This window comes from Talpa europaea (assembly GCF_964194135.1).
Source record: "Talpa europaea genome assembly, chromosome: 4".
Lineage (NCBI taxonomy): Eukaryota > Metazoa > Chordata > Mammalia > Eulipotyphla > Talpidae > Talpa > Talpa europaea.
In genome coordinates, this window is record NC_140070.1 from 95,794,568 (window position 1) to 95,820,372 (window position 25,805).

Consider the following 25,805-nt stretch of genomic DNA (forward strand, 5'->3'; position numbering starts at 1 on the left):
AAGTTGAAACTTATCAAAACTAAAACATTCTATTCAAAAAAAGACACCATTAATAGAATGAAAAGAGGGTCCTCCCTGGGGGCCTAAGGGTTAAGTCTCAATGCTATGAGACCTACAGCCTGAGTTCGATCCTGGGCCAAGGAGCTAACCCACATATGGTGCAGCACACTGCTCCTGCTACCCCATCTGTCTCTGGCGAATTCTCTCACCAACCCCCAACCCCCGCACTTCTGGCCTACACCCCAGTTCTTTTACAAAATAAAATTAAAAGAGTGAAAAGACAAGTCACAGACTAGAGCAAGATATTTTACCTGACAGCATATGCATACATACGTATCACATATATACATGTGTCATGTATGACAAGTCATATATAGAAGATATAAATAACTCCAATAACCCAGTTATTCAGATGAACAAAAGATTTAATATTATTTTTTAATAAATAATAATGAACACTTAATAAAGGAGAATATACAATAACCACCAATACAAGGAAAAGAGTTGGAATTCCTGACTCATCAGGGAAATGCCCTTTAAATTACAAAGATACTATTAAAGAATGGCCACATGAATGGTATGGCTTGAAACATGTGACCTAAAAAAGATATACTGAAGTCCTAATCCCCAGTACCTAAGAATGTGACCTTAGTTGGAAATGGGGTATTGACAGAGGTCATCAAGTTAAAATAAGAACCTCAGATTTGTGCCCTAACCCAACATGACTGTCCTCATACAAAGAGGGAATTTGGACATGCAGAGAGAAGATTACATGAAGAGACACAGAGAACACCATCTAAAGGCAGATTTATAAAGATGCATCTATAAGTCAACAAATACCAAAGACCGCCAGAAAACTCAGGGAAAGCCATGGAACAGATTCTCCAGCTCTCCAAAGAAACCAACTCAAGTAAACAACTTTGGTTATAGTCTTCTATCCTCCAGAAGTACCAGATGGCAAATGTCTGCTATTTTAAACCAACCTTTCTTTCAGAAACAATAGGATATTAATACAGTGGGGATCAATCAGAATGCTCATACATTAATAATCAGAGTATAACTGATTGGATCATTTTGGAAAACTGTTTGGCAGAGTCTAAGCTAAATGTTCATAAAACCTATCACCCACCAGTTCTACCTTGTTAGGTAAGAAAAATGTTTATGCCTTTCAAAAAACATGCACAAGAATGTTCATAGTAACCAAAAAAATAGAAAGTCCTCAAATATCCATCAATGGTTAAATTGTGGTATAACCAGGAAGTAGAACATTACAAAAGCAATGAACTACTATCTTCTTCAATAATGTAGATAATCTTAGCCATGATACTTAGCAAAAGGACCCAGACACAAGAGTTCCTAGACAAAATGAATCCCTGGCGATAACTACTCACATTTGGAGAGTAAATATTTACTGGAGGAGGCCACAAGTGAACTTTCTAGAGTGCCATAAATGTCCTTAACCTAGGTAGTGTATATATGTGTTTATACACCTATAAAAATTTGAAAAGCTGTTCAGTTATGATGTATGCATTGTGCTGTAATAATCTCAAAAGGCAAAAAAAAAAAAGGGGGGGGGCAATTTCCTCTGGGAAGTCAAATTGGTCCATGAGAGAGAGAGAGGTTTTCTTTCATTATAAATCCTTTGCTTCTATTTTATTTTTTAATATGTACATGATCATGTATTAATTAGATATGACACTTTTCCAAAAAGTAGAAAGTATATACTGCAGTTTGATTTGCTAAAAAGTCTACTAAACAACAACTATAAACCAGAGACACATGATGGGGCCGGGGGGAAGGATGGATTGGGGTCAAAATAAGGGGGGTGCAATTGCATGGGGAATATAAAAATTAAAAAAATAGACAAAAAAGTCTACCTAAACAAAATTCTCAAATTTAATCTAGGAACTAGCATGCATGAAAGTTCAAGAAGATTCAAGTAGTAGTGACATGAGGACTCACTGAGATTTCAAGACTTAGTGGCTACTGCAGGAGATTATTTTCAATTATGTCATTTTTATCATGGTAAAATTGCCTTACAATGTTTTATAGGACTCAGAGAGTCATCCCTATACCACCAAATGTGGTATGTTACCATATCACACATACCACCAAAGCACCAATAATCCTTCAGGAGATTTCTTATCTGATCACTTTGATTGACTACTTTGATTCATCCACTGTAAACTCTTTATTCAAATATATGCTCTCAAACATCTTAGCTTCCAGGAAATATGGATCCTACCTATTCTGTAGCTTCATTAGGCCAAGGTGATACTTCTCTTTTTCCCAAGCTAATTCGCTTTCCACTTTTTTAATTTTGTGAACTGTTTTTCTGTCAATCGCAGCACGAATTTTGGAATCTACATCAAAATCCTGCAGATTACAAGGAGATATGCTCATCAAAATGGGCATTTTTGTCAATGTACACTTTCATTCCTATTTTATTCACAGATACAGATTTTTAAGTTTTGCCCTCAATTTTGTGCTGAATCATAATTCAAATAGCTCCAACTCTCTTTTCTAAAGAGTTTTGTCTTTTGACCTGACTTCCACAAAATATGAAAAGTTCTCAAAATAATTAAAAATAATGCAAATAGTTACCTATTAAAATTTTTCCCACAATAAAAATAACATATGCTAACAGAATATTGGAGAGTGCACAAAGTTAAAATATAAAAATATCTAGGGCTTCCCCCAGTGGCACAGCGGTTGAGCGCTGGGCTGCAAAGCTGTCCGCAGACTCTGCAACACAGGTTCGATCCCCAGCCAACGGTGAGGGTCCCACATGGCGCGGCAGACCTCTCCTGTCTCGCCCACTGCTCCCCTCACTAGTGTATTTCATCGGTCTGCCTGTTCTGTTCCCCGCTCACAATGGAAAAAATACAGAATTAGCTTAACTAATTTGGTGATTGCTCTCATAGCTACAACTACACAAAATCATCTTTCAGAAATATTCATTAGGTGTGTTGGAAAGAATGAATTATAGAAATGGAATCAGAGACTCCAACAGTTAGATACCTTGAGTAGGTGTAAGTATTGATAAACAGGTTTAACATATTTATATTTTTAGCTTGTTACCAAAAAAAAAGTGAATTCACTATATCCAGAAGTAAACTTTGTATTATGTGCAGAGGCTCATCTCATCTGCAAACCAACCACGTTGTATGTAAAGGTCTACAGCAGTTTAGTTACTGCCAAAGGCACTTTTAAATGTTCCTACTTGTTGGCCAGATCCATAACAGCATATGATAAAATTAAAATCAAATTTATTTTGGGCTTACTGTCCGTTTAAACTGCATATGCTGTGGTAATTTTTCATTCATTTTCAGTAGTTTCCTAAATTCATTCCTCAAAGCTTTGAGTTTTTCTCTCTTCCCAGCTTTTATTTCTTCCACCTCTTTCATTAACTTATCATGTTCTCTTTTTCTCCTAGCATTCTCAATACTGAAAACAGAAATGTAAAAGGATAAAAGATTAGGATACAGAAATAGCCTAAGTGAAATACAGCACAGGATAATTTATAAGTTCAATTAGTTTGATCAATTGTAACTTGTTAGTTTTACAAAAGTTCAGACCTAGTCAGTTATTTATCAAGAATTCCCATACCTGTAGGCTTTGGGGTCTTCAATATCTTGTGGAATTGGTTCTCTTTCAATTCCAAGCTATAAGAAGGGGAGTAAAACATTAGTTCTTTAAAATAGCATGTGTCTCTTAAAATATCTAATAAATAGTAAACTGAATTTTTTTCTCTCCTGTCAATTTCTAACAATTGTAAACATGGAAAATATTTTCACAATGTAAACTTGAAAAAAATTACAGTTGACCAAATTTGCTTATTTCTGCTTCAAGAGTCTTGAAAACTTAATCATAAGTATGCAGAATATTATATCATCATAACTCATACCATAAGATAAGAGTTACTAATATTCACCAGTTACTAAAAAGAATACATTCTTCTAGGTCGTTTACTTTAAAATGCTGATTTTTAGCATGCCCCTTTCAAATATGCATATTTCACCCAAAATATCTCCTGTGTGTAATAAGAAGATTTTTAGGGATATATGTTTCACTTGACCTTATCAAAAGAAGACCTACAGTGGGAAATACACAGATGATTCCTCCTCCTTGAGAAAGAAAGATAAAATTGGAAATATGAATCACCCTTTAGAAATCAATTTAAATTAAGGAGCAGTATGAAGCAAATTTTAAAAGCACTTTGTTTATTCAGATACTGTGTAGTAAAATGTCTTAGACTATTAAGGGAAGAATAATAATCCACTGAACTAGCTAATCAGCTTTTAAGTAAAATTTAATTCATTTATTCTCTTTTCATTCATAACAGGTCTCTGTTTAGCAGTCTTTCAAAGACTCTCTTGTGGTCAAATTGTTTTATTACAATATTAGTCTACACACAAGAAAACTAAGTCTAATACATATTTTTAAGGAAGATAAGGTTTATGACATTAGTAAAAGTCAAGCCATAAAGCATGACCAAATTAAAAAACCTATCAAATACACTACATTTACTTTTCACCACTTAGGATATGACTTTATTGAGTTTTATTTATTTTTTCTTTTATTGTCCAGGGCTAAATCACTTGGTTCTCCAATATCAGAGATTTCTAGGATTTTATATGATACTCAATCAACTATCTCCTGACCTCAGTGTCTCCCATCTGACCTCAGTATTTACCTTCAGTTGCAGTTAAACAAAGGTGCTTTCAACAGATTCAAAATGTATGCCAATTGCTCTCAATCCTGGCAGAACATTAAAATCACAGGGGTGGAGGGGAGATAGTGTATAAAATATGGGTAGGTGGGCCTCACCTTCAGAGACTCTAATTTAATTGCTCTTGGGTAGGCTTCAGGCATTTGGACCTTCAATGGCTCCCGAGCTGATTCTAAAGCAGAGTAAGTTATATCCTTGGACCTATGCAGAGCTTAGTTTGTTTTGCTTTTTAAATTCTTTCTGATGTTGCCTTCTTAACAGCTGAATCTGCCCCCTCTGACTTCAGAAATATTTATTACAGTCATAAAAGTGGAATTTTTATACAGTGTCCCATTATACTTTGATAAAAAAGTGGAATGAATTTTTTGTATTCAATGTAGGTTTCCATCGATTGAGTTGGCACCAGGTAGAAAGATAAAGATTTCTTCTTGTTCATCTACTTTCCCTTCTGTAATACCTGTCCTGAGTTGGGCCTCTCCAGACAACAAATTTGGAGAAGCTGATTCTCCAAATTTTGCTGTTATTAAGAGAGATGAAAATTTTCCTTTTTATATCATCCCCACCTCCTTTGTATGTTCTTGTGAAGTTGTTTATCTGTTAAATGAGAAGACAGTGTCTTCACAGGAATTTTAACTATGATCTTTCTAAAATCATTTCTTACTCTTTAGGTACAATTGTAATGGTTATTAGTGATTGTGTCCAAAAGAATCACTTTGATAGTAGAAAATTCACGTCCTGTGATAGGGCAAAAGGATATAATTTGGGAACCTGAATCCTGAGTCTTTCATTACAGAACCAATAATCTATTCTGCCAATAAAGAGAATAACTTAATTATTTGATTACAAATCACATTCCTATATTCTAATAATACTTTTACAATACCTTTCAAAAGCATAAATTAGAATTTTTATACAATAAAATAGATAAATCAAAAGCAAAATCTATATCTGGAAAAAGTGTGCATTTGGAAAACAAAGAAACTGATCAAGAAAGTAAGTGACACAGAAAATTTGACAGCCTTTAATTTGAGGAATTCTACGCCTTTAGTAATAATGGGAATTTAGTGCCTTTACCTTTTGATAATAGAGGCACCAGAAAGTCAAAATTACAATACTGGTAGAAAAGATCAGACTACAAGATAATTGTGTCTATGAAATAGTTTTCCATTTTTAAAAGAATCTGAACAATTTAACATCACTATTTTAAAATAATTTTTTTATTAATTACATACCCTAGGAGAAGGCACTTTGGCTTTGAGGATTTCCTTTAACTCAAATTCAGAAAAAACGTTGAAAACAAAGATATTACTATCTGCTCCAGCAGTCACCAAGAAGCGGCCATCAAAGCTAGTCGCAAGGGCTTTCACGCAGCCGTAGTCATTGTCATGAATGCTGCAGTGCCAGTAGTCCACCAGGGAGGTCAGTGAAGGATCGTTCTCTTTCAGGATATAGACTCGAATTGCTCCATTTCGCATTCCACAAAACATCATAACCTGGTCAGTACTAGGAAATAAAAAGCAATTTTTTCTTCATATGTATGTGAAAATGTGTTATTTTAAATAGGCAAAATTTAATAACAGGTATTATGAGACAGATTCTGCCTCTGCCCCCCCCCAATTCACATGTTGACGCCCTAAAAAAGACATGCAGCCCTAGAAAATGATACAAAGGGGTAGATGGGAAAGAAATCAATTCAAAATTTGGGCTTTTATATCTCATCTTCAAAAGAATGACTGACATAGTCAATTCTCAATTATTTAAAAAATTATTCAAGAACTAATGATTCAATTTGTGATTTCTTCAGAATCATTGCAACTCTAAACTTTCATTGTCAGACCATGAGGTAACATCCTCAGTAACAAAATAAATTCATACAATTCAAATACAGAAATAATTGAGAGGGGACTGAAATACATTTTCAAGTTTTGCTTTGATTATATTTATACATTTACTTTGTTTGAAAACCTCTCCACTTAGACATTTAAAAATCGACAATACTCACAGTAGACAAAACCAGACTATGGGATATAATTTGTTTAAGGTTTCTGGAAATTATGTTTACCTAAAAGTGATAGTTTGGACAGGATTATCCTCTGTATCCTCAAGAAGACGGAAATCAGTAGCCTCATCTTTCCTTTCTGTGATATTAATGCTTGTGTCATGTGGGAGGAATGCACAGTGATACAGAAAACCAGAATCATAGCCACCCTGGAAAAGAGAAACAATACAGAAGGTGGTACTTCAATATAAGACACATATGACCACATGAGAGATTTTATTTCAAATTTTTTGAAAATGGTGTAAACAGTCATGATTTCTATGATTACAGACAGCATTTCCATTGTTTATACGTAGCTATACAATTACATAATAATTATACCTTACAAAGATTTGTCCCCACTTACAAGTCAATACAAGAGACTATCACCTCTGACTGCCCACTTGATTCCACTGTAAGTATTACTCTGAACAGTACAATAGCACTTTTAAAAAAGAAGTGGCTGGGTTTTGTTTTGGTTTTGGTTTTTGTTTTTTTTTTTGAAAACACAAAAAACAAAGGGTAAAGGCACAAACAAATGCAGTGCTAAGGTGCTTCCATCACTACTTTCCATCTCTCCTGCTGCTTACCTCCTTAGAAGATGCTATCAAAGAAATATTAACAGAAAAAGTTGAAGTGGGTTGCAGTTAACTGTCATCATTCCTTGTAGCTACAGTCCTTAGCTATGGAGTGTCCTGACCAAACACCTGGTGTCAGTTGAGTTAGTGAAGTTTTTTGTTTGTATTTCCACACCAATTATTTTTGGTGAGAGGAACAGACATTTGCAACAAATTTATAATGAAGGAAATGTTATTTTGCAATAGAAAATACTTTATAATACAAATACACAGTATAAAATTGGAGTATATGATTGTCACATCATTGTGAATCTCCAGTATTTGTCTCTCCATTTTTACTTTTCTTATTAAAGTATCAACTTTGTTCAGGGTGGCAATATTTTGGGGGTCTTTTTTTTCTAACTTTTTTGAGGTAACATTGATTTACAACACTGTATGTGATTTAGGGGGACAGGTTCACATCTCTTTAGCATGTTACCACATCACACCCACCACCAAAGTACCTATAATCCTCCACCAGAAAGCATTAGGTCCCCTCCATGCTCAAATTAGTGTTTTTGCAGGACCATATGGTAGATTTTTTTATTTTTTTTTGTAGATTTATTTTTAATATTTTGAGAATCCCCCCACTGTTTTCCATAGGAACTATATTTCCAGTAGTCCATGAAGGTTCCTTTTCCTTCACGTCCTTGCCAGCACTTGTTTCCGGTGGTTTTGATATGGGCCACTCTCAAGGTGTGAGGTCATCTCTCACTGTGATTTTGATTTGCATTTCCCTGATGGTAAATGATGTCAACACTCTCTCATGTGCCTGTTGGCCATTTGGTTATCTTCTTGGGAGAAGTGTCTATCTCTTCTAGCCACTTTTTGATGAGTTGTTTCCTTTTTGTTGAGTTGTATGAGTTCTTTACAGACTGGGATATTAGCCCATTGTCAGCTGTATGATATACAAGTAATAAAATGTTGACCTTTCCAGAATTCCATGAGGTCACATGGCAGAGTTGTGGGTAACAAATGTAAGCAAAGGTCTGTTTGACAGTCCTGTCATTATTCTCAAAATTTAAAAACAGATCAGCTGAAAACCCCTTAGTCATTTGCCTTTCTACCTTTAATTCTTCTCCCCTTTAACCTCCCAGAACATGCATGACTGTGGTAACAGATATACTTATGTTATTTAGATAAAGGTTATTTTGTAATTGCTTTAATGTTTTATTTCTTTCCCTACATCTTTAATTTTGGGATAGTATTTGATGCCCTCCAGAGTGGTCACCACCACAGCATCTATGATCCATCACCACAGCTCCTTGTTATCTTTCCTCCCCTCTTTTGGCTCCTCTCCCTTGCCCTCTCCTGCTGTATGCCTCAGGTCTATGATCAGCTTGCAAGTTTTGGCTTGTTTTTCCTGACACTTTGTTTGAGTTCTCTATATTCCACATGTAAGTGAAACCATCTGATATTTATCTTTTTTCTCCTGACTTGTTTCACTGGTGTAATCCCTTCCAGCTTCATCCATGTTGTCACAAATGGCTTCAGTTCATCTTATAAAGACTATTTAGATGCTACAAAACCAACTGTAACTCACATGCATTCATCCTTCTATAGCCATTAATAAATGAAGTCTTATCCTAATGGGCAGAAAAAGATGGTGCTAGGAAATATAGCCAAAACACTACATGACATACACCTCAGCAACATCTTTAAAGACTCATTACCCAAAGCAGTGGTAGCAAAGGCAAAGATAAACAACTGGGATTATATCAAATTAAAGAGCTTCTGTACAACAAAAGAGACAGTAACCAAAACAAACAGACATCCTACCAATTGGGAGAAAATTTTTTCACACAACACTAATGATAAATGAATGATCACAAAAATCTACAAAGGGCTGATGAGACTCAACAAAAACAAAGTACTATTTACAATAGCTAAGCTATGGAAACAACCCAAATGCCCAAAAATAGATGCCTGGATCAAGAAGATGTGGTACATATATACCATGGAATATTACTCAGCAATCAAAAAAGATAAACACATGCAGTTTGCAGCAAAATGGATGGAGCTAGAAGGGATCATGCTCAGGGAAATAAGTCAGAAAGAAAAAGAAAAATACCGAATGGTCTCACTCATAGCAGGAATTTAGAAAACCTAAATAAGGGACCAGAAAAAAGACTAACACAAAGTAAAAATCAAAATTAACAAGCAACTATAAACCAGAGACACACACTATGGTGGGGGAGTGCGGGGAGAGGAAGGATTAGGGTCAAAATAAGGGGAGATGCAATTGTATGGGGAATATAACCAAAATGAAAATGCATACATCGTGCAAAAATGAAAAATGATGTAAGAATTATATAAAATATTAAAAAAAAATTGAACCATGGATGAAATAAACTAAGATTCATGGACTTTTCATTAAAAAAAAAATGGGCAGAAGAGCTAAAAAGAAACTTCTCCAAAGAGGAAATACAAATGACCAACAGGCATATGAAAAAATGTTCAGCATCACTTGTAATCAGGGAAATGCAAATCAAAACTACAATGAGATACCATCTTACACCAGTGAGAATGGCACATATTAAAAAAAACTAGCAACAACAAATGTTGGCGAGGATGTGGAGAAAAGAACTCTCCTGCACTGTTGGTGGGAGTGCAAACTGGTCCAACCACTATGGAGAGCTGTGTGGAGATTTCTGGACCTACTAAACATAGAGCTTCCATATGATCCAGCAATTCCACTCCTAGGTATTTACCCAAAGGACACAGACCCATTAATTCAAAAGGGCACCTGCACCCCTATGTTTATAGCAGCACTATTTACAATAGCTAAGCTATGGAAACAACCCAAATGCCCAAAAATAGATGACTGGATCAAGAAGATGTGGTACATATACACCATGGAATATTACTCCGCAATCAAAAAGATAAATTCATGCCATTTGCAGCAACATGGATGGAGCTGGAAGGGATCATGTTCAGTGAAATAAGCCAGAAAGAAGAAGAAAAATACCGGATGGTCTCACTCATAGCAGGAATCTAGAAAACCTAAATAAGGGACCAGAAAAAAGACTAATTATAATAAAGTAAAAATCAAAATCAACAAGCAACTTTAGACCAGAGACACACTACAGTGGGGGGAGGAGGGAGTAGGATCAAAACAAGGGGGGTGGGAATTGAGTGGGGACTATAACCAAGATGAAAATGCATACATTGTGCAAAAGTGAAAAATGATGTAAAAAATATATAAAATAAAAATAAATAAAAAATAATTAAAAACATATTACATTATTACTTACCAAAGAAACCCAGAACGTCCCTGGTTCAGAATAAAATCCACAGAGGATGTGACAAGGGGTTGGTGGAACAAAGATCTCAGGTAATGGCTGCTCCTCTTCCTCCTCCTCCTCTTCCTCCACTTCCTCTTCGCCACTCTCTGCGGCGAGCTGCCTCCTTTCTTCCCTTTCCTTCTCTTTCAACTCCTTCAGTGCCTTTCTCTTTTCAATTTCTATAAACCTCTTTTGCAAGAAGAGATGCAAAGATATTGTAAAAGATGTTTAAAAGACATAGAAGCAACTGCAGTTCCTCAAGTGTAACTCATACACTTGGGGATGATTAAGAACGTAGAAAAAAGGCAGGACCCTAGAAACACTCACAGCTCTGATGTCAAACTATGTCATTTAAAAATAATTATCAATTGGGGATATATTTTTATCATTAAGCTTTTCAAATCATTGTAATGACTTCATTGCTGTATTACTCCCATCAACCTTGGATTTGAAGAATTTGTCATTTTTTTTTTCTTTCTAATAGAGAAAATTTCTCTGAGCCTAATGCAATCAGCCTGTGACTGAGATAGTCCATGAGGAAAGTGGTTTCTATGTTTCCATCTTCAGTAATACTGTGATTTAGGGCGCTCACCATCTATCAACCTGACTATTGCAAAAGCCCCCAAACACAGGGTCCCCACCTCCCATCTCTTACCATCAGAATTATCTTCCTAATTTATATGATCCCATCACATCAATCCTCTCCTTAAAAACTCACTATGGGTGCAAATATTTTAGGAATTGCATTGAAACATCTTGGCTGTTATTTTATTTTATTTTTTTTTTTTTGGAACAATGTTTTATTTTTATTTATTTATTTATTTATTTTTATAAATTTTATTGTTATATTCCCCATACAATTGCAGCCCCCCATTCTGACCCCAATCCCTCCCCTCCCGCCCCCGCCCCCCTAAAAGTGTCTCTGGTTCATAGTTTTTTGTTGATTTTGATTTTCACTTTCTTATAGTTATTGATTTTCCTGGTCCCTTATTTAAGTTTTCTAGATTCCTGCTATGAGTGAGACCATCCGGTATTTTTCTTTTTCTTTTTGGCTTATTTCGCTGAGCATGATCCCTTCCAGCGCCATCCATGTTGCTGCAAATTGGCTGTTATTTTAGGAGTCTCAGTAGCTAGTCATAGTCTTCTAACTACCTCCCCTCTGCCAATCGCATTCCTCTGGTTCACCATTCTGCCTTTTCTGAAAACACCAAAACCTCTTTACAACTCTGACTTCACTCAGGAAGTTTTTGTTGTCTTCCTCCCCATTTCATTCTCTCAAAATCCTGTCTGTTCTTTAAGGTGACTAAATTTCACTTCCATGCAGTCATCTTTGATTTCCCTTTACCCCCTTCATCAAAATACTATATTCTTTCCCCTGAAGTTATTTATTTGTGCTTTTAATTTTATATTCATGAGTGCCTTTGAACACAGTTAGCTACTTTCTACCAGATTAGTTCCTTAAAGTGAGGGTCTACGTATTTCCCTATACTTGAGACAGAATACTTTATACTCTAAGAAAAAGTATTGAAAGATTATGCTGGATCTCTCATACCAGGATCTTAGATTTGACACTTGAGAAATGGAAGTATTTTATGGGCATGTCTTTGATTTCATAGGAGACGACGTCGCGATCCTCCCCGTCCTCCTTTATGGCTGGACATGGAGCTTCAAGAACATAGCCATTCTCACATAGCACCAGTAACGTACTTTCAGGCTAAAAAGGAAATATTAAACATCATTTACATTTAGGCAAAAATTTTAGGGGCATGATCCAAAAAGATTATAAACCAGGGAAAATATAATTGCCATGTGTATTAACCATTTTAAAAAGAGATTTAAACTGCAACAAGTGCTGCAAAAGGATTGTACAAGAGAGCATGAGAGCAACAGGACTGTACAAGGCTTCCGGTGGGAGGTGAAGCTTCAAGGTGAAGGATAAGTAGACAATTACATCATGAGTTAGAGGGTTTAAGGGACCAGTTTTTTTTAGAGGAACTACAATTGCAAATAACCTTCGCACATTTGAACTTATGAGGAAGTTGCAGGCTTGAACGGTATCTATCATCTATATCAAGAGAAGAAAGTGAGGCGAGAGATTTGAATACAGCAGTTAACTTAATGCTTAATTGCTAGGTGAAGGAGACTGAGAAGGAATGACAAGGTATAGGAAAGCATACTGTCCTAAAAGTCAAAGGAAAATGGTATTTCAAAGAGGAAGGAATATTTTTCCAAACATGAAAATCATGGGCAGAAGCTTAATGTGCTCAGGAAGTGAGGAGACCAGACCATTGGGCTGGTGGGGGCTTAGTTACTACCATTTGGACAACTGAAGTATGCAGCATGTCAGTTACATACAGGACACTCCCCTTTTCCCCATCATTATTGAAATATAATTGACATCTAACACTGTAACTTTTTTTTTAAGATTTATTTATTTATACAAGAACTGGGGTATAGGCCAGAGGTGCAGGCGGGTGAGAGACTTCACCAGAGACACAGCGGGGAGCAGAACAGGCAGATGGGTGGAAAGCACTGCTGAGGGGAGCAGCGGGCAAGACAGGAAAGGTCTGCCACACACCATGTGGGAATCTCCCTGGCTGGCCGGGATTCGAACCCGCGCTGCAGAGGCTGCGGACAGCTTCACAGTGCTGCACTCAACCCGCTGCACCACCAGAGAGGCCCTGTGTAACTTTTAAGTATACAACATGATGATTTGCTACATATATAGTGAAATGGGGATAATTTACTGTGACATTAGAATTTTCAAATATTCAAAATATAAATGCTAATTGGCAACACTACCTGATATGACTTTTGAGTTAATTTGAGGATTTTTGATATCTCTTGCCTACCTTTTTTTAAACAACTTCTTTTGAAATAATTGAATCACAGGAAGTTGCGAAAGATAGTACAGAAAGATGACATGAGCCCTTCAACTAATTTCTCTAAGGTTACCTCTTAGGCAACAATATTAAAACCAGGAAACTGACATTAAAATACAAGTGTGTATAGCTCATTGTTATCTTAATGCATGTGTAGATTTGTGTAACCACCATAGCAATCAAGATACATAATTATCCCATCACCACAAAAATCTTCCTTGAGATACCCTTTTAGAGTCACGTCCATACCCTTCCCATCCACCATTCCTAAACCCTAGAAAATACGGATTTCTTTTCTAAGCCTGTGTCTAAGGAAATAGTTGCAGGATGCATGTAATATTATATATTGTTACATAAGCATAGGGCTTTCTTTGCAGTATACATTCTCTTTGCCCAAACAATGTGTGCCTATCTCTTCCCCATCCACATATCCCACCAAGTCAAGATTAAGGCACGGTAATACAAAATAAAGGCTAATGTTAATTTCTCCCTTTCTTGCTATTTCCCTGATCTGTATTCACAGTGCATATGCACACCACTGATACTTTAGTCACCAATACCCTTGTGAAACTGTAGTTCTACAGTATTTAACTTCTTAAATGTGTCTTTTTCTCCTTCAGAAGAGATTGTTTTGTATCATTTACTGACTTCTTTACTGGTGCCTCACAAAGATGAAAATGAGTACTTGTTAATTAATTCAAGAAAACATTTCTCTAGATACTTCTACATTTGTATAGCCCTTTTCTTCAGAATAGCTAAAAGAAGATATGAATGTTGCCTCCAGTAGTCCTGACAGCACTTCTGTGAAGCCCATCAGTATTACCATCCTGGAACCTAGCAGATCACCTGGATTAACATTCAGCTGACCAAACTATCTTATGTCCAAACTTAGGAGGTATTAGAGGCATTAAATAAGATTAGTAATCAACACTGAATTGCTAAGTTTTGTTGGGAAAGAGGCAATGGACTATTAGAAGAAAAAAATGGAGGTAGAATGTGATAGATTGTAGACCGCCGGCCTTAGAACTGAACCTATGAATGTCAGGACTGACAGATCCAAGTCAGCGCATTCTGACATGTGTGTCTGACTAAAGTCACCATTGTTGAAGCAAACCTGGTGTTTTCAAATGAGATTCAACTCATTCGAGAGAGGGGGTAGAAGGAGAGTGTGAGAATTCTTAGTGTACTCTACTAGCCACGCTGAGCAGCACCCCCAGCCCCTCACTACAGGACCTGAGAGTGGGGCTAGTCATTCCACATTCTATCTTCTGTCTGGCCAGTCCCTTCATTACATAGTAATTGTGATTAAGCACAAAGATAAATGATAATTACAATAATTACTTACGTGAGCCATGGGAGACCACATTAACTGGCAAACAGGTCCAGGAGTATTAATATAACCGATTGGTCTATAACCATTTTCCACTTCAAAGAAGAATACGGTTTGATCTTTACTCTAAGAAAAAGAGAAACACCCGCCAATGTATAATATGAAATCTATTCCTTAGATTTCAAAGAAGCATTTAATAATTATAGAAATTATATCTACAGTTTCATATATCACAGATTATCCTGGGAAAATTCTTTCAAACATTTGCTTCACTTTCCCCATGAGAACATTTGACAACTATGCATTCCAGTATGTGGTTTTGAAAAAATGAGCTCTATGCCTGTACGGAAGATTAATTCACCAAAAAAAAAAAAAAACCCCACAAAGCAAACGCTCACCTATTATGCACAAAGAATTTACATGATTATTCCCTTATTTATGACAATTTCATATAAGAGCATATCTATATATGACATCTTACATCATTCCCAATTGAAATTTTCTATCCATTTCAAATAAGCATTAGAAACCAATTTGTAAGAATATTTTTACATGTCATGCAGACTACACTGAAAAAATATGAAAAGAAAAAATTATGAATATATTTTTCACAAATAAATATCAGAAAATAAGGCATGTAAGAAGACTTACAAGGCAAAGTTAACAATGAAAGTTTAATAGGAATAAAAGGAGACAGACTTACCCCTGTGGCCAGAATTTCTCCATCACGTTCATAAGCTAAAGCAGTGACCTGAGCAGTATGGGGTTTGAAAACTTGTTTCAAACTAATTTCTGCATCTGAAATTTTCTTCCGTCCTGCAAAAAGTGTGAGTCCTTTTGGATCATAAAGTTCAAGGATGCGAACAACCCCATCTTCAAATCCTACAATAATTTGTGCTCCACTGAAGTTTACCTTAGATAAAAATAAAAATTGAGGGAGTGAAAATTAAGAACATTAAGGTAAATAACTTAAGTCTAAAATACAGTTAGGGGCCTCCCTGGTGGCGTAGGCGATTGAGCGCAGCGCTATGAAGCTGTCCGCAGACTCTGCAGCGTGAGTTCGATCCTGCCCAGCTAGGGAGATGCCCACATGGTGTGGCAGACCTCTCCTGTCTCGCCCACTGCTCCCCTCAGCAGTGTGTTTCAGTGGATCTGCCTGTTCTGTTCCCCACTGTCTCTGGTGAATCCTCTCACCCTCCTGCACATCTGGCCTGTACCCCAATTCTCATATGCATGAATAAATAAAAAAAATCATCAGTTTAAAATATAGTAAGCATTGACTTCTCACTAGTAATTCCTTATCCCACCTTCTAGTAACTTCCATCTAGTTTAAGATAGCTACTAATCACTGACCATGAGTTTAAACAATGGCAATTCAAATAATACAAACATGGCAGAGTACCCACCAAGTGCCAAATACCTATTATCAACAACCCAAGGGTAAACAGAAGGAGTGCTTCATGTCCCTGGCTTCATAAAATTTATGGTCTGGAGGAGAAGATCGAAATCACACAAATGAGAGTAGAATTACGAGTTTAAAGAACAGATGATAAGAAACATTCGCTGAGAACACATAACCAAGAAAGCTGACCTGGACTGAGGGCTTCCTTAAGGAAGATATGGTAGCTAAAAGCAAAAAGATACCCAGGTATTAACAAGATGCAGGAAGGTAGGAGAAGCACTCCTGACAGAGGATAGAACTTGTGCAAAGGTCATGTGGCAGGGAAAACTAACTCTGGAAAAGTTGTAGTTTGACTAGAGTAGACTGAACGAGGATCGAAAGGGAGATAATCAAGCACCAGATGCCAAAATGGCTTGCATTTCTCAATAAGGATAATCTTTATCTCAAGAGTCACAGGAAATCAAAAGATTTTAGTTGGAACTTGGGGGGGCAGAGGGGGGAAGTGACATAATCATATTCACCATTTCAGAAAAGTCATCCTAGCTGCAGGTTGGAAAATAGATCTGCGACATCCTAGATAGGATACAGGGAGACCTTCTGCATGATCTTAAGACTGCTAAAGTGCAGGAGAGTGAGCGTGATCACTTGACCTGAGATGGTGGAATAGAGATAAGAGACGTGGAACATATTTTAAAGATGACTGAATCTGGGGAATGAAAAAGAAGGTTGTCAAGGTCGACTGAGACATTTACTGAGACATGAAACATTGGAAGGGAGCCAGGTAAGTGTTTGGTTTGTTGCTGCTGTTGTTTTGGAGGGAGGGGTGGCTGGAAGTGAGAAGATCATAAACTTAGTCTTCAGCGTGTTGAATGCCAGGTCCCCTAAAGATCTCAAAATGGAGATGTCACATAGTCTTCAGATTAGAGGAGAAGTCTGCGAGGAATATAAATCTAACGGTACTAAATCTAAATGTACTGCTGTCATGCAGACATACAGAAAGGCAGGAGTCCTGGTGTTGTTTAGAGGAAGATGGATCAGACCTGAGGCCAAGTTATGAGAATCCTGGAAATAAGTGTATAATCCATTCAACTCAAGTTGCATATTATTTATTCAAGCATTTACTAAGTGTCTAGACATCAGTAACTACAAAGGCACTGGAGGCACAAAGAAGAATAGGGATGGTTGTTGCCATGCAGAACAGTCTGGTGGGAAAGACAATAAAGCAAAATTTAATAGATTGTGGTTAAGTACTGTAAGAGGCATATACACGATCCTTAAACAATCGGAGGAAAGGGTACCAGCTCTGCTTGAAGACAGGGTCAGAGAGCTATGCAGAGGAGATGGTGTTCGGCCTGAGCTTAGCTATAAATACTGATGCACTTTCCAGAAAGGCAGGGCTGTGGAGAAGCATTTGAAGCGTAGCATAATATCTTTATAATTACTTAGATGTAAGGCTAAAAAAGAAAACAAGTTTGTGTACAAATGATTCTACCACACGGGCTGTATTTTAAAGACTTCAGAAAAGAGTGTAATAGACCAGGAAAGGAGAGAGCCAGGTTTGGTAACCCAAACACTGTGCCTTCTACTTATTTAGCTTCATCACTGTTCTGGCTCTATTCCATGGCCTGAGTCCTTCTAGCCTTAATCCCATCATAAATTTTCCCTCTAGTCCAATCATCTCCACATCTATTTGGGGCTTGAAACAGTTTTTAATTTGACTTGCACCCTGAACAATAAGCATAAAACATTCCCCAAATACTCCCATGATGTGTTAAAAACATGGCTGCAATTCTTTGACATGCCTCCCATGGAGAGATGGGGTTTTAGTCCTCCCCCCACCCCACCCCAAATCTTAGTGAGGCTGGCGACTGCTTTACCCCACCAAATATGGTAGAAATGACATGAGACTTCTGAGGCTAGATCAGAAAAGGCCAGCTGCCTGGCTTTTTGGAAAAACTAGACCTCAGAGGCCTTCTGCCATGTAAGATGAGCATGATAGGCCCTGAGGTCACCATGCTCTGGTAAAGCCCTAGCCACATGCAGAGGCTATGAGGAAAGCACTCCTGATAACATGCCAGCTTAGCTGAGCCCTCAACCAGGTGCCAGACTAGTAATAAAGAAGACTAGATGATTCCAAGCCCCAACCATTTAAGTCGTCCCAGATGAGACTCCAGACACTATGAAGCAGAAGTAGTCTATCTCTGCTGTGACCTCTCCAATTCCTGATTCAGAGTATGAGCAAAATAAAAATGATTATTGACATATAGGTCATTAAATTTTGGGGGTAGTTTATTATACAATAGGTTACTAGAACAACTCCCTATCTCTACCTAATTTTTCTCCATAGCTCTTATTACCTAACATATCACATATTATTTACTTTACTCATATTCCATCTATGCCTCCTACCAGTGTGTAAGGTGCATGAGGGCAAGTATTTTCTTTTTACTCATTGCTATATTCCCAGAATCTAGAACCAAGGTCCAGCACTTGTAGGTATGCTGCAAATATAAATAAAATGAATTAAAGTCAGGCAGAGAAAGGATATGTGAAGTTCTGCTGGGAAATTACTTTGTACCATGGAACTATTATTAACCTACAGGTGGTATAAAAATGGGTTTTCAGGAATGAATTAGCAATGGGAAGAATCACAATACTATTTCTGTCACTTTGAGTGAATAAACTGTTACAAAATTTTATTATTCTTTAAAATAGAGTTAGAAAATATGTATGCTTCAAAAAAAAATAGCACCGATACAACATATTTATGAATAGGTTCAGCAGAAGTTCACTGTAATAACAAACTTACCATTTGGGGTACCCAAGCAAGGGCTGTACCTCCTTGTTTGAATTTCATCTGTGTTAAAGGCGTTTTGCTAGCAAAATCATAGACTCGAACAGAGCCTATAGAAAAACAATTTTAAAAATTACATAACCTTTTGAAATAACCTTTGCTAACTTTACATGTTGAGCAAAACAAGAAATTTCATATATAACTAAACCAACAGATAATCTAATAGCCTTTCTTTAACCCAAAATAGCCACGTACACCTCAGTCAGGTAATTTGTAAATACAAATAAGACAACAGCTGATTCACTGATGGATCAGTTTCACCTTGCACAGTCCACATAGATTAGCTGTAAGTCAAGAAGGAAGAAGATGGAAAGAAAAGGAAAAATATGAACATGTGTAACATCAATATGAAGAGTATTTTCATGAGTAACTTACTACTTGTGTCCAAATTTTAATCTCTCACACTAACCACGGCTGCTGTATTTTGGGTTCCCTCCCCCTCTGCAAAAACTCACCTCACTTGCATCAGGAGGCATCACTTTTGGGGGACATCTCCAATGCTTTTAATCAAACACATTTTTAAAATTGTATTGAACACCAAACAAAAAAGCCAGATTTATTTCTAAGCGTTTCCACTCACAGTCCAAGGCAGTAGTGGCCATGAGATAAGTGAGAGGAGAGACAGCCAAGGCTTCTACAGCTCCAGAATGGAAGGAGAAGAGGCATTCTGGATCTTGAGTCTGATGGTGAAAGGACAGAGAGCCTGTTAGAACTCAAATACAGGTAGATATAGAATTAAGGTCAAGTTTAAAGAAATATAAACAAAACCCTAAAAGACAGGTGTGATTTTATCTGAGTAGAAAAAAAACCATAATTGGTTAGAAAAAGCATTGGACTTTGGAATTAGAAACAGAGCGCTGACTGCACTTGAGAACTGATTTTATGCAAGTCACTTCAAATGCCAGGTTCCATTTCTATACCAGTAAAATGAGAGGAGGGCAACTAGCTAGTAAACAGGGGAGCTGTGAGGATCACGTGAGATAATGTGAATGCAAATGCCTTGTGCTTATGAAGATATAAAGCATTGTGTAATGTTAGGCAATAACCACTTTTCTGGTAACTTTTACTATGAGAAAAAGCCTTTTATACATGAAATCATAACTTTAGGATTCTCAGGAGTCGGACATGATGAGCAAGTTTTTGATGGGAACAATGATAAAGTTGAGAGAAAATATCTTTTCAAGAAAACAATAAAGTCTTATTGTGAAAATTAGGAAAAAAGAAAAATAAGCAACTTACAATATTTGAAAAACTAAGGTCAAGCTTCCACATGGCTCCACTGGCATCCTAACAAAAATAAATATCTCATAATATTTTGTGTTATTTTGAATTTCAGAGGAAAAGAATTGACTTCTTATGATTTAAAGGACATACACTACTACCAAAAGCTTGCAAGTGAAAAGCACAAATGAAATTTAACACAACAACCTCTATATCTTAGAACATAACCACAAAATAAATGAAACAATCTCAAATACCTATGGTCAGTTTAATATATAAAAGTGTTCCTAAATGATTTTCTGTGGATGAAATATAGGTCAATTAAGTAATAAAATTCAGAAACTCTTCACTGAAGTATCAATAGAACTTTTAATAATATGATGGACTTCCAGTGACAAATTATACTACTGATGGGGGCTAGGGAGGAAAGGGAGGGCACCACACCTAGGACAGGAATCTGCACATACACACTGTATGACGAATGATCTGTTTTCTTTATATTAAAACTCTTGATTTACACTGAGAATCCTGCCCCAATGATGCCCAAAGGAGTCTGGACACTGATGCCATCGGATGTACCAGTGTCAAGATAACCGAGAAGATAAGTCCTGGGGGCTGACCATGACAATTATCAGTAACACCAACTGTGATGGGCTCTTCTGATGGATTGTTTGCTCTGACTGCCTTTGTGGAACTCATTATAAAAAGGCCAGCTTGAGATGAGATGACAGAAAGAGCTGTTGAGGATGCTATGCCCACCATTCTCTCAGCTCAATGGCCAGCGATCTGAAAAATTAAACTGCTCATGGATTCTATTCCTGTCTCTGCTTATTGGCTTTCCGTAGTGACAGGCAGCAGAACCCAACCCTATTCTGCCCAGGTAACTAAGGAGCCAAGAGAGAACAGCACAACTTACCTGAGCCAACCAAAGGTTATTTCCAACTTCGTTCATCTTTATCATAGAGAAGAGTTGAACATTCTTGTCTACTTGAAGTTCATTAATGGGCTCAATCTCTAACAATCCAGTATCATCTACAGCATCAGCAGTATCTATTGTCTCAAAATCCCATATCTTATAAAATAAGAAAATATTTTAAATCAATCAGTAGTTTCTGAATATGTTTTCTAATAAAAGGTTGCAATTTTTTCAAGTCATTTCTTCTTGTTTCATGAAAATTAATAATGAATGGGTATAATTAGAATACAGCCAGGACGAGACCCATGGGCTTTTGTTCTAAAATGAGGAATGATAATTATAGTTCCCTTTTTGTTTAGAAATTAGTGAGAAAATACAGGCCTGAATAAGAAGTCTAGTTCACCCAACGTAAACTTTATTTCAAGGTTTCTGTCAAGATTTTCTGCAAATGTGATAGTGAAGGCAAAGATAAACAGCTGGGACTACATCAAATTAAAGAGCTTCTGCACAGCAAAAGAGACAATAACAAAAACAAAGAGAAACCCCACCGACTGGGAGAACATTTTTGCACACAACACTAATGATAAAGGACTGATCACAAAAATCTGCAAAGAGCTGATGAGACTCAACAACAACAAAGAAAATAATCCTGTCAAAAAAATGGGCAGAAGAGCTAAAAAGAAACTTCTCTGAAGAGGAAATGCATATGAAAAATTGTTCAACATCACTTGTAATCAGGAAAATGCAAATCAAAACTACCATGAGATACCATCTTACACCTATGAGAATTGCACATATTAAAAAAAACTAGCAACAACAAATGTTGGCAAGGTTGTGGAGAAAAAGGAACTCTCCTGCATTGCTGGTGGGAGTGCAAACTGGTCCAATCACTATGGAGAGCTGTGTGGAGATTTCTGGACCTACTAAACAGAACTTTCATATGATCCAGCAATTCCACTCCTAGGTATTTACCCAAAGGACACAGAAACATCAATTCCAAAGAGCACCTGCACTCCTATGTTTATAGCAGCACTGTTTACAATAGCTAAGCTTTGGAAACAACCCAAATGCCCAGAAATAGATGACTGGATCAAGAAGATGTGGTACATATACACCATGGAATATTACTCAGCATTCAAAAAAGATAAACACATGCAATTTGCAGCAACATGGATGGCGCTGGAAGGGATCATGCTCAGCGAAATAAGCCAGAAAAAAAAGAAAAATACCAGATGGTCTCACTCATAGCAGGAATCTAGAAAACTTAAATAAGGGACCAGGAAAATGAATAACTATAAGAAAGAAAATATCAAAATCAACAAACAACTATGAACCAGAGACACTGTATGGGGGGTGGGGGTGGGAAGGGGAGGAATTGGGGTCAAAATAAGGGTGTTGCAATTGTAAGGGGAATATAAAAATAAAATTTATTTTTAAAAATTTAAAAATTTAAAAAAAAATAAACACAGGGAAGTTTTACTAAATATATTTTGAATTACAAAAAACGCCAAACATAACTAAAATGTTATTCATAGTTAAAAAAAAAAAAGATTTTCTGCAAATAAAGTGTCATAAAAAAGTGGTTTAGTTGTCCAACAAGATATTATAATGAATCCTGTTTTATACACACCAGCAGACCCTTGAAAAGGGGAAACACACCTTAATGATTCAATGGTAATCTTCATTATAACGAGAAAATAGATATAGATGCTGCCTTCATTAGAAAATATTTATATTTCTTACCACCAATTTAGAGGTATTTGTACTATTTGAATAAGCCCTATTGTTCTCAGGATAAGAAATCAGAGCAGTGAGGTAGGATGAGGGACAGACTTCCTCTGTGAAGTGCCAGAGCCTGCCCTGTATGGTCCTGTTGACATACCTGCCATGTTATCCCAGACTCAGTAACTCAAACCTTGGGAAAGTATCTTCAGAGAGCAATGGTGTTGCCTTGCAGAGTAGGTTGGTTGGTGAAAGGCCCAGATCATAAGGTTAACTAACTTATGGGAGTTGGGGGAGGTTTTGCCTAAAAAATAAGGCAAAGATTTACAACATAAGGACTAAAGAGATTAAGACAAATTTTGAAAAGGGAAGCAAGTTTAGCAATTACTAATGTTTGTGAAAGGATCCTCTGTGCAGTATTTAACTTCTTTACTGCTGAGGTTTCCACTTGGTATTCTAACATTTGTGGGCAACAGATCTTTAGAAGGATAGTGACTATGTTGTATGACAAAATAAAGAACATAAAAGATTGTCAGAAGAGAGGGTAAAATCTAACAAGATTAAATTTAACATGCTAATTGTAAAAATGTATACTTGGGTTCAAAAAGCCAATGGTAAATGACAGACTAAAGGAGACATGGCTTAAATAATATATTAGACATAGTAAGCACAATAGGTGTCAACAGTGACCAACTATTAAAAAAATACAATCTTAGTTACAATAACAATACTTTCAAAAGAATGTCCATAGAATACCACCACCATCTTATGGGAGGTACAGAAAGAATATGTACCAAGGGGACCACTAGGAAAATCACAAGACATCAGGTTTGCCAATGCAGTAAGGAACAAATACACAGGTGGGTGGGAGCAAGTTTGACAACAACCAAGGGAATCTAGAGGCTGGAACAATGTTCTAACATAAGCCACACGATGGGTAGAAGAGAGTCCCTACGAGAAGACATGTGAATTCACTGGTGTAACGAACAGTGAGAGGGAAACTCTTCTTGTCTTTGAGTATGGTGTTTCTAACTGGTAACCTCAGTTAAAAAAAAAAAAAAAGTAATTGGCACTTTGATCCCTAAATAATGACCCATTCACAGGAGGGCATCTTGAATGAACGCCCGTGTCCATTGTTTACATTGGGCTAACAGGGATTTTCATTTTCTGAAGCTACTATTTTAACAGCGAAGTCAAAATAACTAGATACCCTCAGAAATTTTCAGTAATATAACACTGTAAATTAATTTTGACTGGAATTTAAATATGTACCACAAGAAAAACATTTAAAATGAATTGGCCGTGGGAGTGAATGACGTTCATGAAAAATAAAAACCTGCAATTGGATGAAATGCAAAGCTTAGATGTGGATGCTACTACCCACGTATGATGACAACTTACCCTAATCCATCCATCTGACCCAATAGTGATAACTTCACCCTCATCTAGCATTATCTGGTTAATGTGACCTTGGTGACAAGATTTCCTTGCAGATCGACAGAGCTCCACTTTGATGAGGCCAGCTTCCCAAACCAACATATTGCCCCATTCTGACCCTGAGAGCACCTGGCAGGTATGCAGAAAGACATACGCATTAAAACAAATACATATATTTATGCTTCAAGTGGCAGGTAAGAACTATTTGAAAGATTTTTCTTGATTATGAAAGCAAAAATTTTTAACAGAAAAATAATACAGAAATCTTACTATCCAAGAACCAACCACCAATTATATATTGATGTATTCCTTCCAGTATAGTTTTATATTATTATGATTTTTTTTTCTTCACACATCACTTAAGAAAATAATCCATACGTGGAATTACTGGGTCAGAAGTTAGAGACGTGTGCTTCATGGATAAGATTCTACCTTTTAAGTACAATATCAGATGTTTTATGAATTACATTATAAGGCCAGAACTGAACTCAGCAGATCATAGCATTAACATATTCAACTTCAAACAAGGGTAATCCTCTGGAACCACCTCATATTAATCTATTAATCCAGCACTTCCCAAAGTACATACCACAAAACTCTAGATATTAGGATGTTTAACAGGTATTACATAAGTAATAATTATTGAATGTTGACTCTGTGCCAAACACTGCTTGACAATTTACATACATCAAGTTAGTTAATCCGAAAAGGCTATATGAACCAGGTATATTTATTGAAATACCCTACACAGTTGTACACTTTGGGTACTTTGTTTTCCCAGGGAGTCTTTCTCAGTTACACAAAGGAACCACATGAATCAATGAAAGCCTTATTATTAGCCCCATTTTGCAAAGAAAAAAAAAAAAAAAAAAACACTGTTGCACAAAACAGGTAAGGAGCTTGCACAAAATTACCCAGGGAACTAAGGGTTCTAAACCCAGGCTCAAAAGTACCTATTCTAACACTGCCTCAGAAGACTAGATACTGGGATAATTAAAGTCAAACAGTTCCCTTTTTTAGGACCTGTTGGAAGCTTTAATACAAAACTGCTCGCTAGGGATCACCATGAGGAATTTCTAGATATAAAGACATATGTCCAAAAAAGTCTTACTTTCATCAAGCTTCTGGGCAGACTAACATTGCACCAAATTCCCTTTGGGAAACTAACCCTTGGCCCATGTGTGCTATGTCTGCGCCTCCAGTTCCCTCTCATGTGGAGTAACTGATGACCCTTACTCAGTTTTTTCTACCTCTTGAATCTACCTATTCTTATCTACCTATTTTAACTATTACTAAACTTCAACTCACTTGCAGTACATTTCTTTAGACTTGATTTCTTTTGTCCAGTTACTAACACCACCAGAAGTCAG

The 25,805-nt window shown here is 36.7% G+C and overlaps 1 protein-coding gene across 1 annotated transcript in view; it reads right to left on the bottom strand.

The window, feature by feature from the left end:
* Nucleotides 1-25,805, bottom strand: part of CFAP44 (cilia and flagella associated protein 44) — a gene marked incomplete at both ends in the record, with an annotated part of 70,999 nt that overhangs the window by 25,550 nt on the left and 19,644 nt on the right. Inside the window, 14 exons of the mRNA XM_084232665.1 lie at nucleotides 2,246-2,376; nucleotides 3,285-3,447; nucleotides 3,610-3,665; nucleotides 5,965-6,235; nucleotides 6,795-6,940; nucleotides 10,642-10,860; nucleotides 12,224-12,385; nucleotides 14,899-15,009; nucleotides 15,587-15,796; nucleotides 19,095-19,189; nucleotides 19,720-19,819; nucleotides 20,379-20,426; nucleotides 21,277-21,432; nucleotides 24,400-24,564. Coding sequence (XP_084088791.1) covers nucleotides 2,246-2,376; nucleotides 3,285-3,447; nucleotides 3,610-3,665; nucleotides 5,965-6,235; nucleotides 6,795-6,940; nucleotides 10,642-10,860; nucleotides 12,224-12,385; nucleotides 14,899-15,009; nucleotides 15,587-15,796; nucleotides 19,095-19,189; nucleotides 19,720-19,819; nucleotides 20,379-20,426; nucleotides 21,277-21,432; nucleotides 24,400-24,564 — 2,033 coding nt within the window. The remainder of the gene's footprint in view (nucleotides 1-2,245; nucleotides 2,377-3,284; nucleotides 3,448-3,609; nucleotides 3,666-5,964; nucleotides 6,236-6,794; nucleotides 6,941-10,641; nucleotides 10,861-12,223; nucleotides 12,386-14,898; nucleotides 15,010-15,586; nucleotides 15,797-19,094; nucleotides 19,190-19,719; nucleotides 19,820-20,378; nucleotides 20,427-21,276; nucleotides 21,433-24,399; nucleotides 24,565-25,805) is intronic.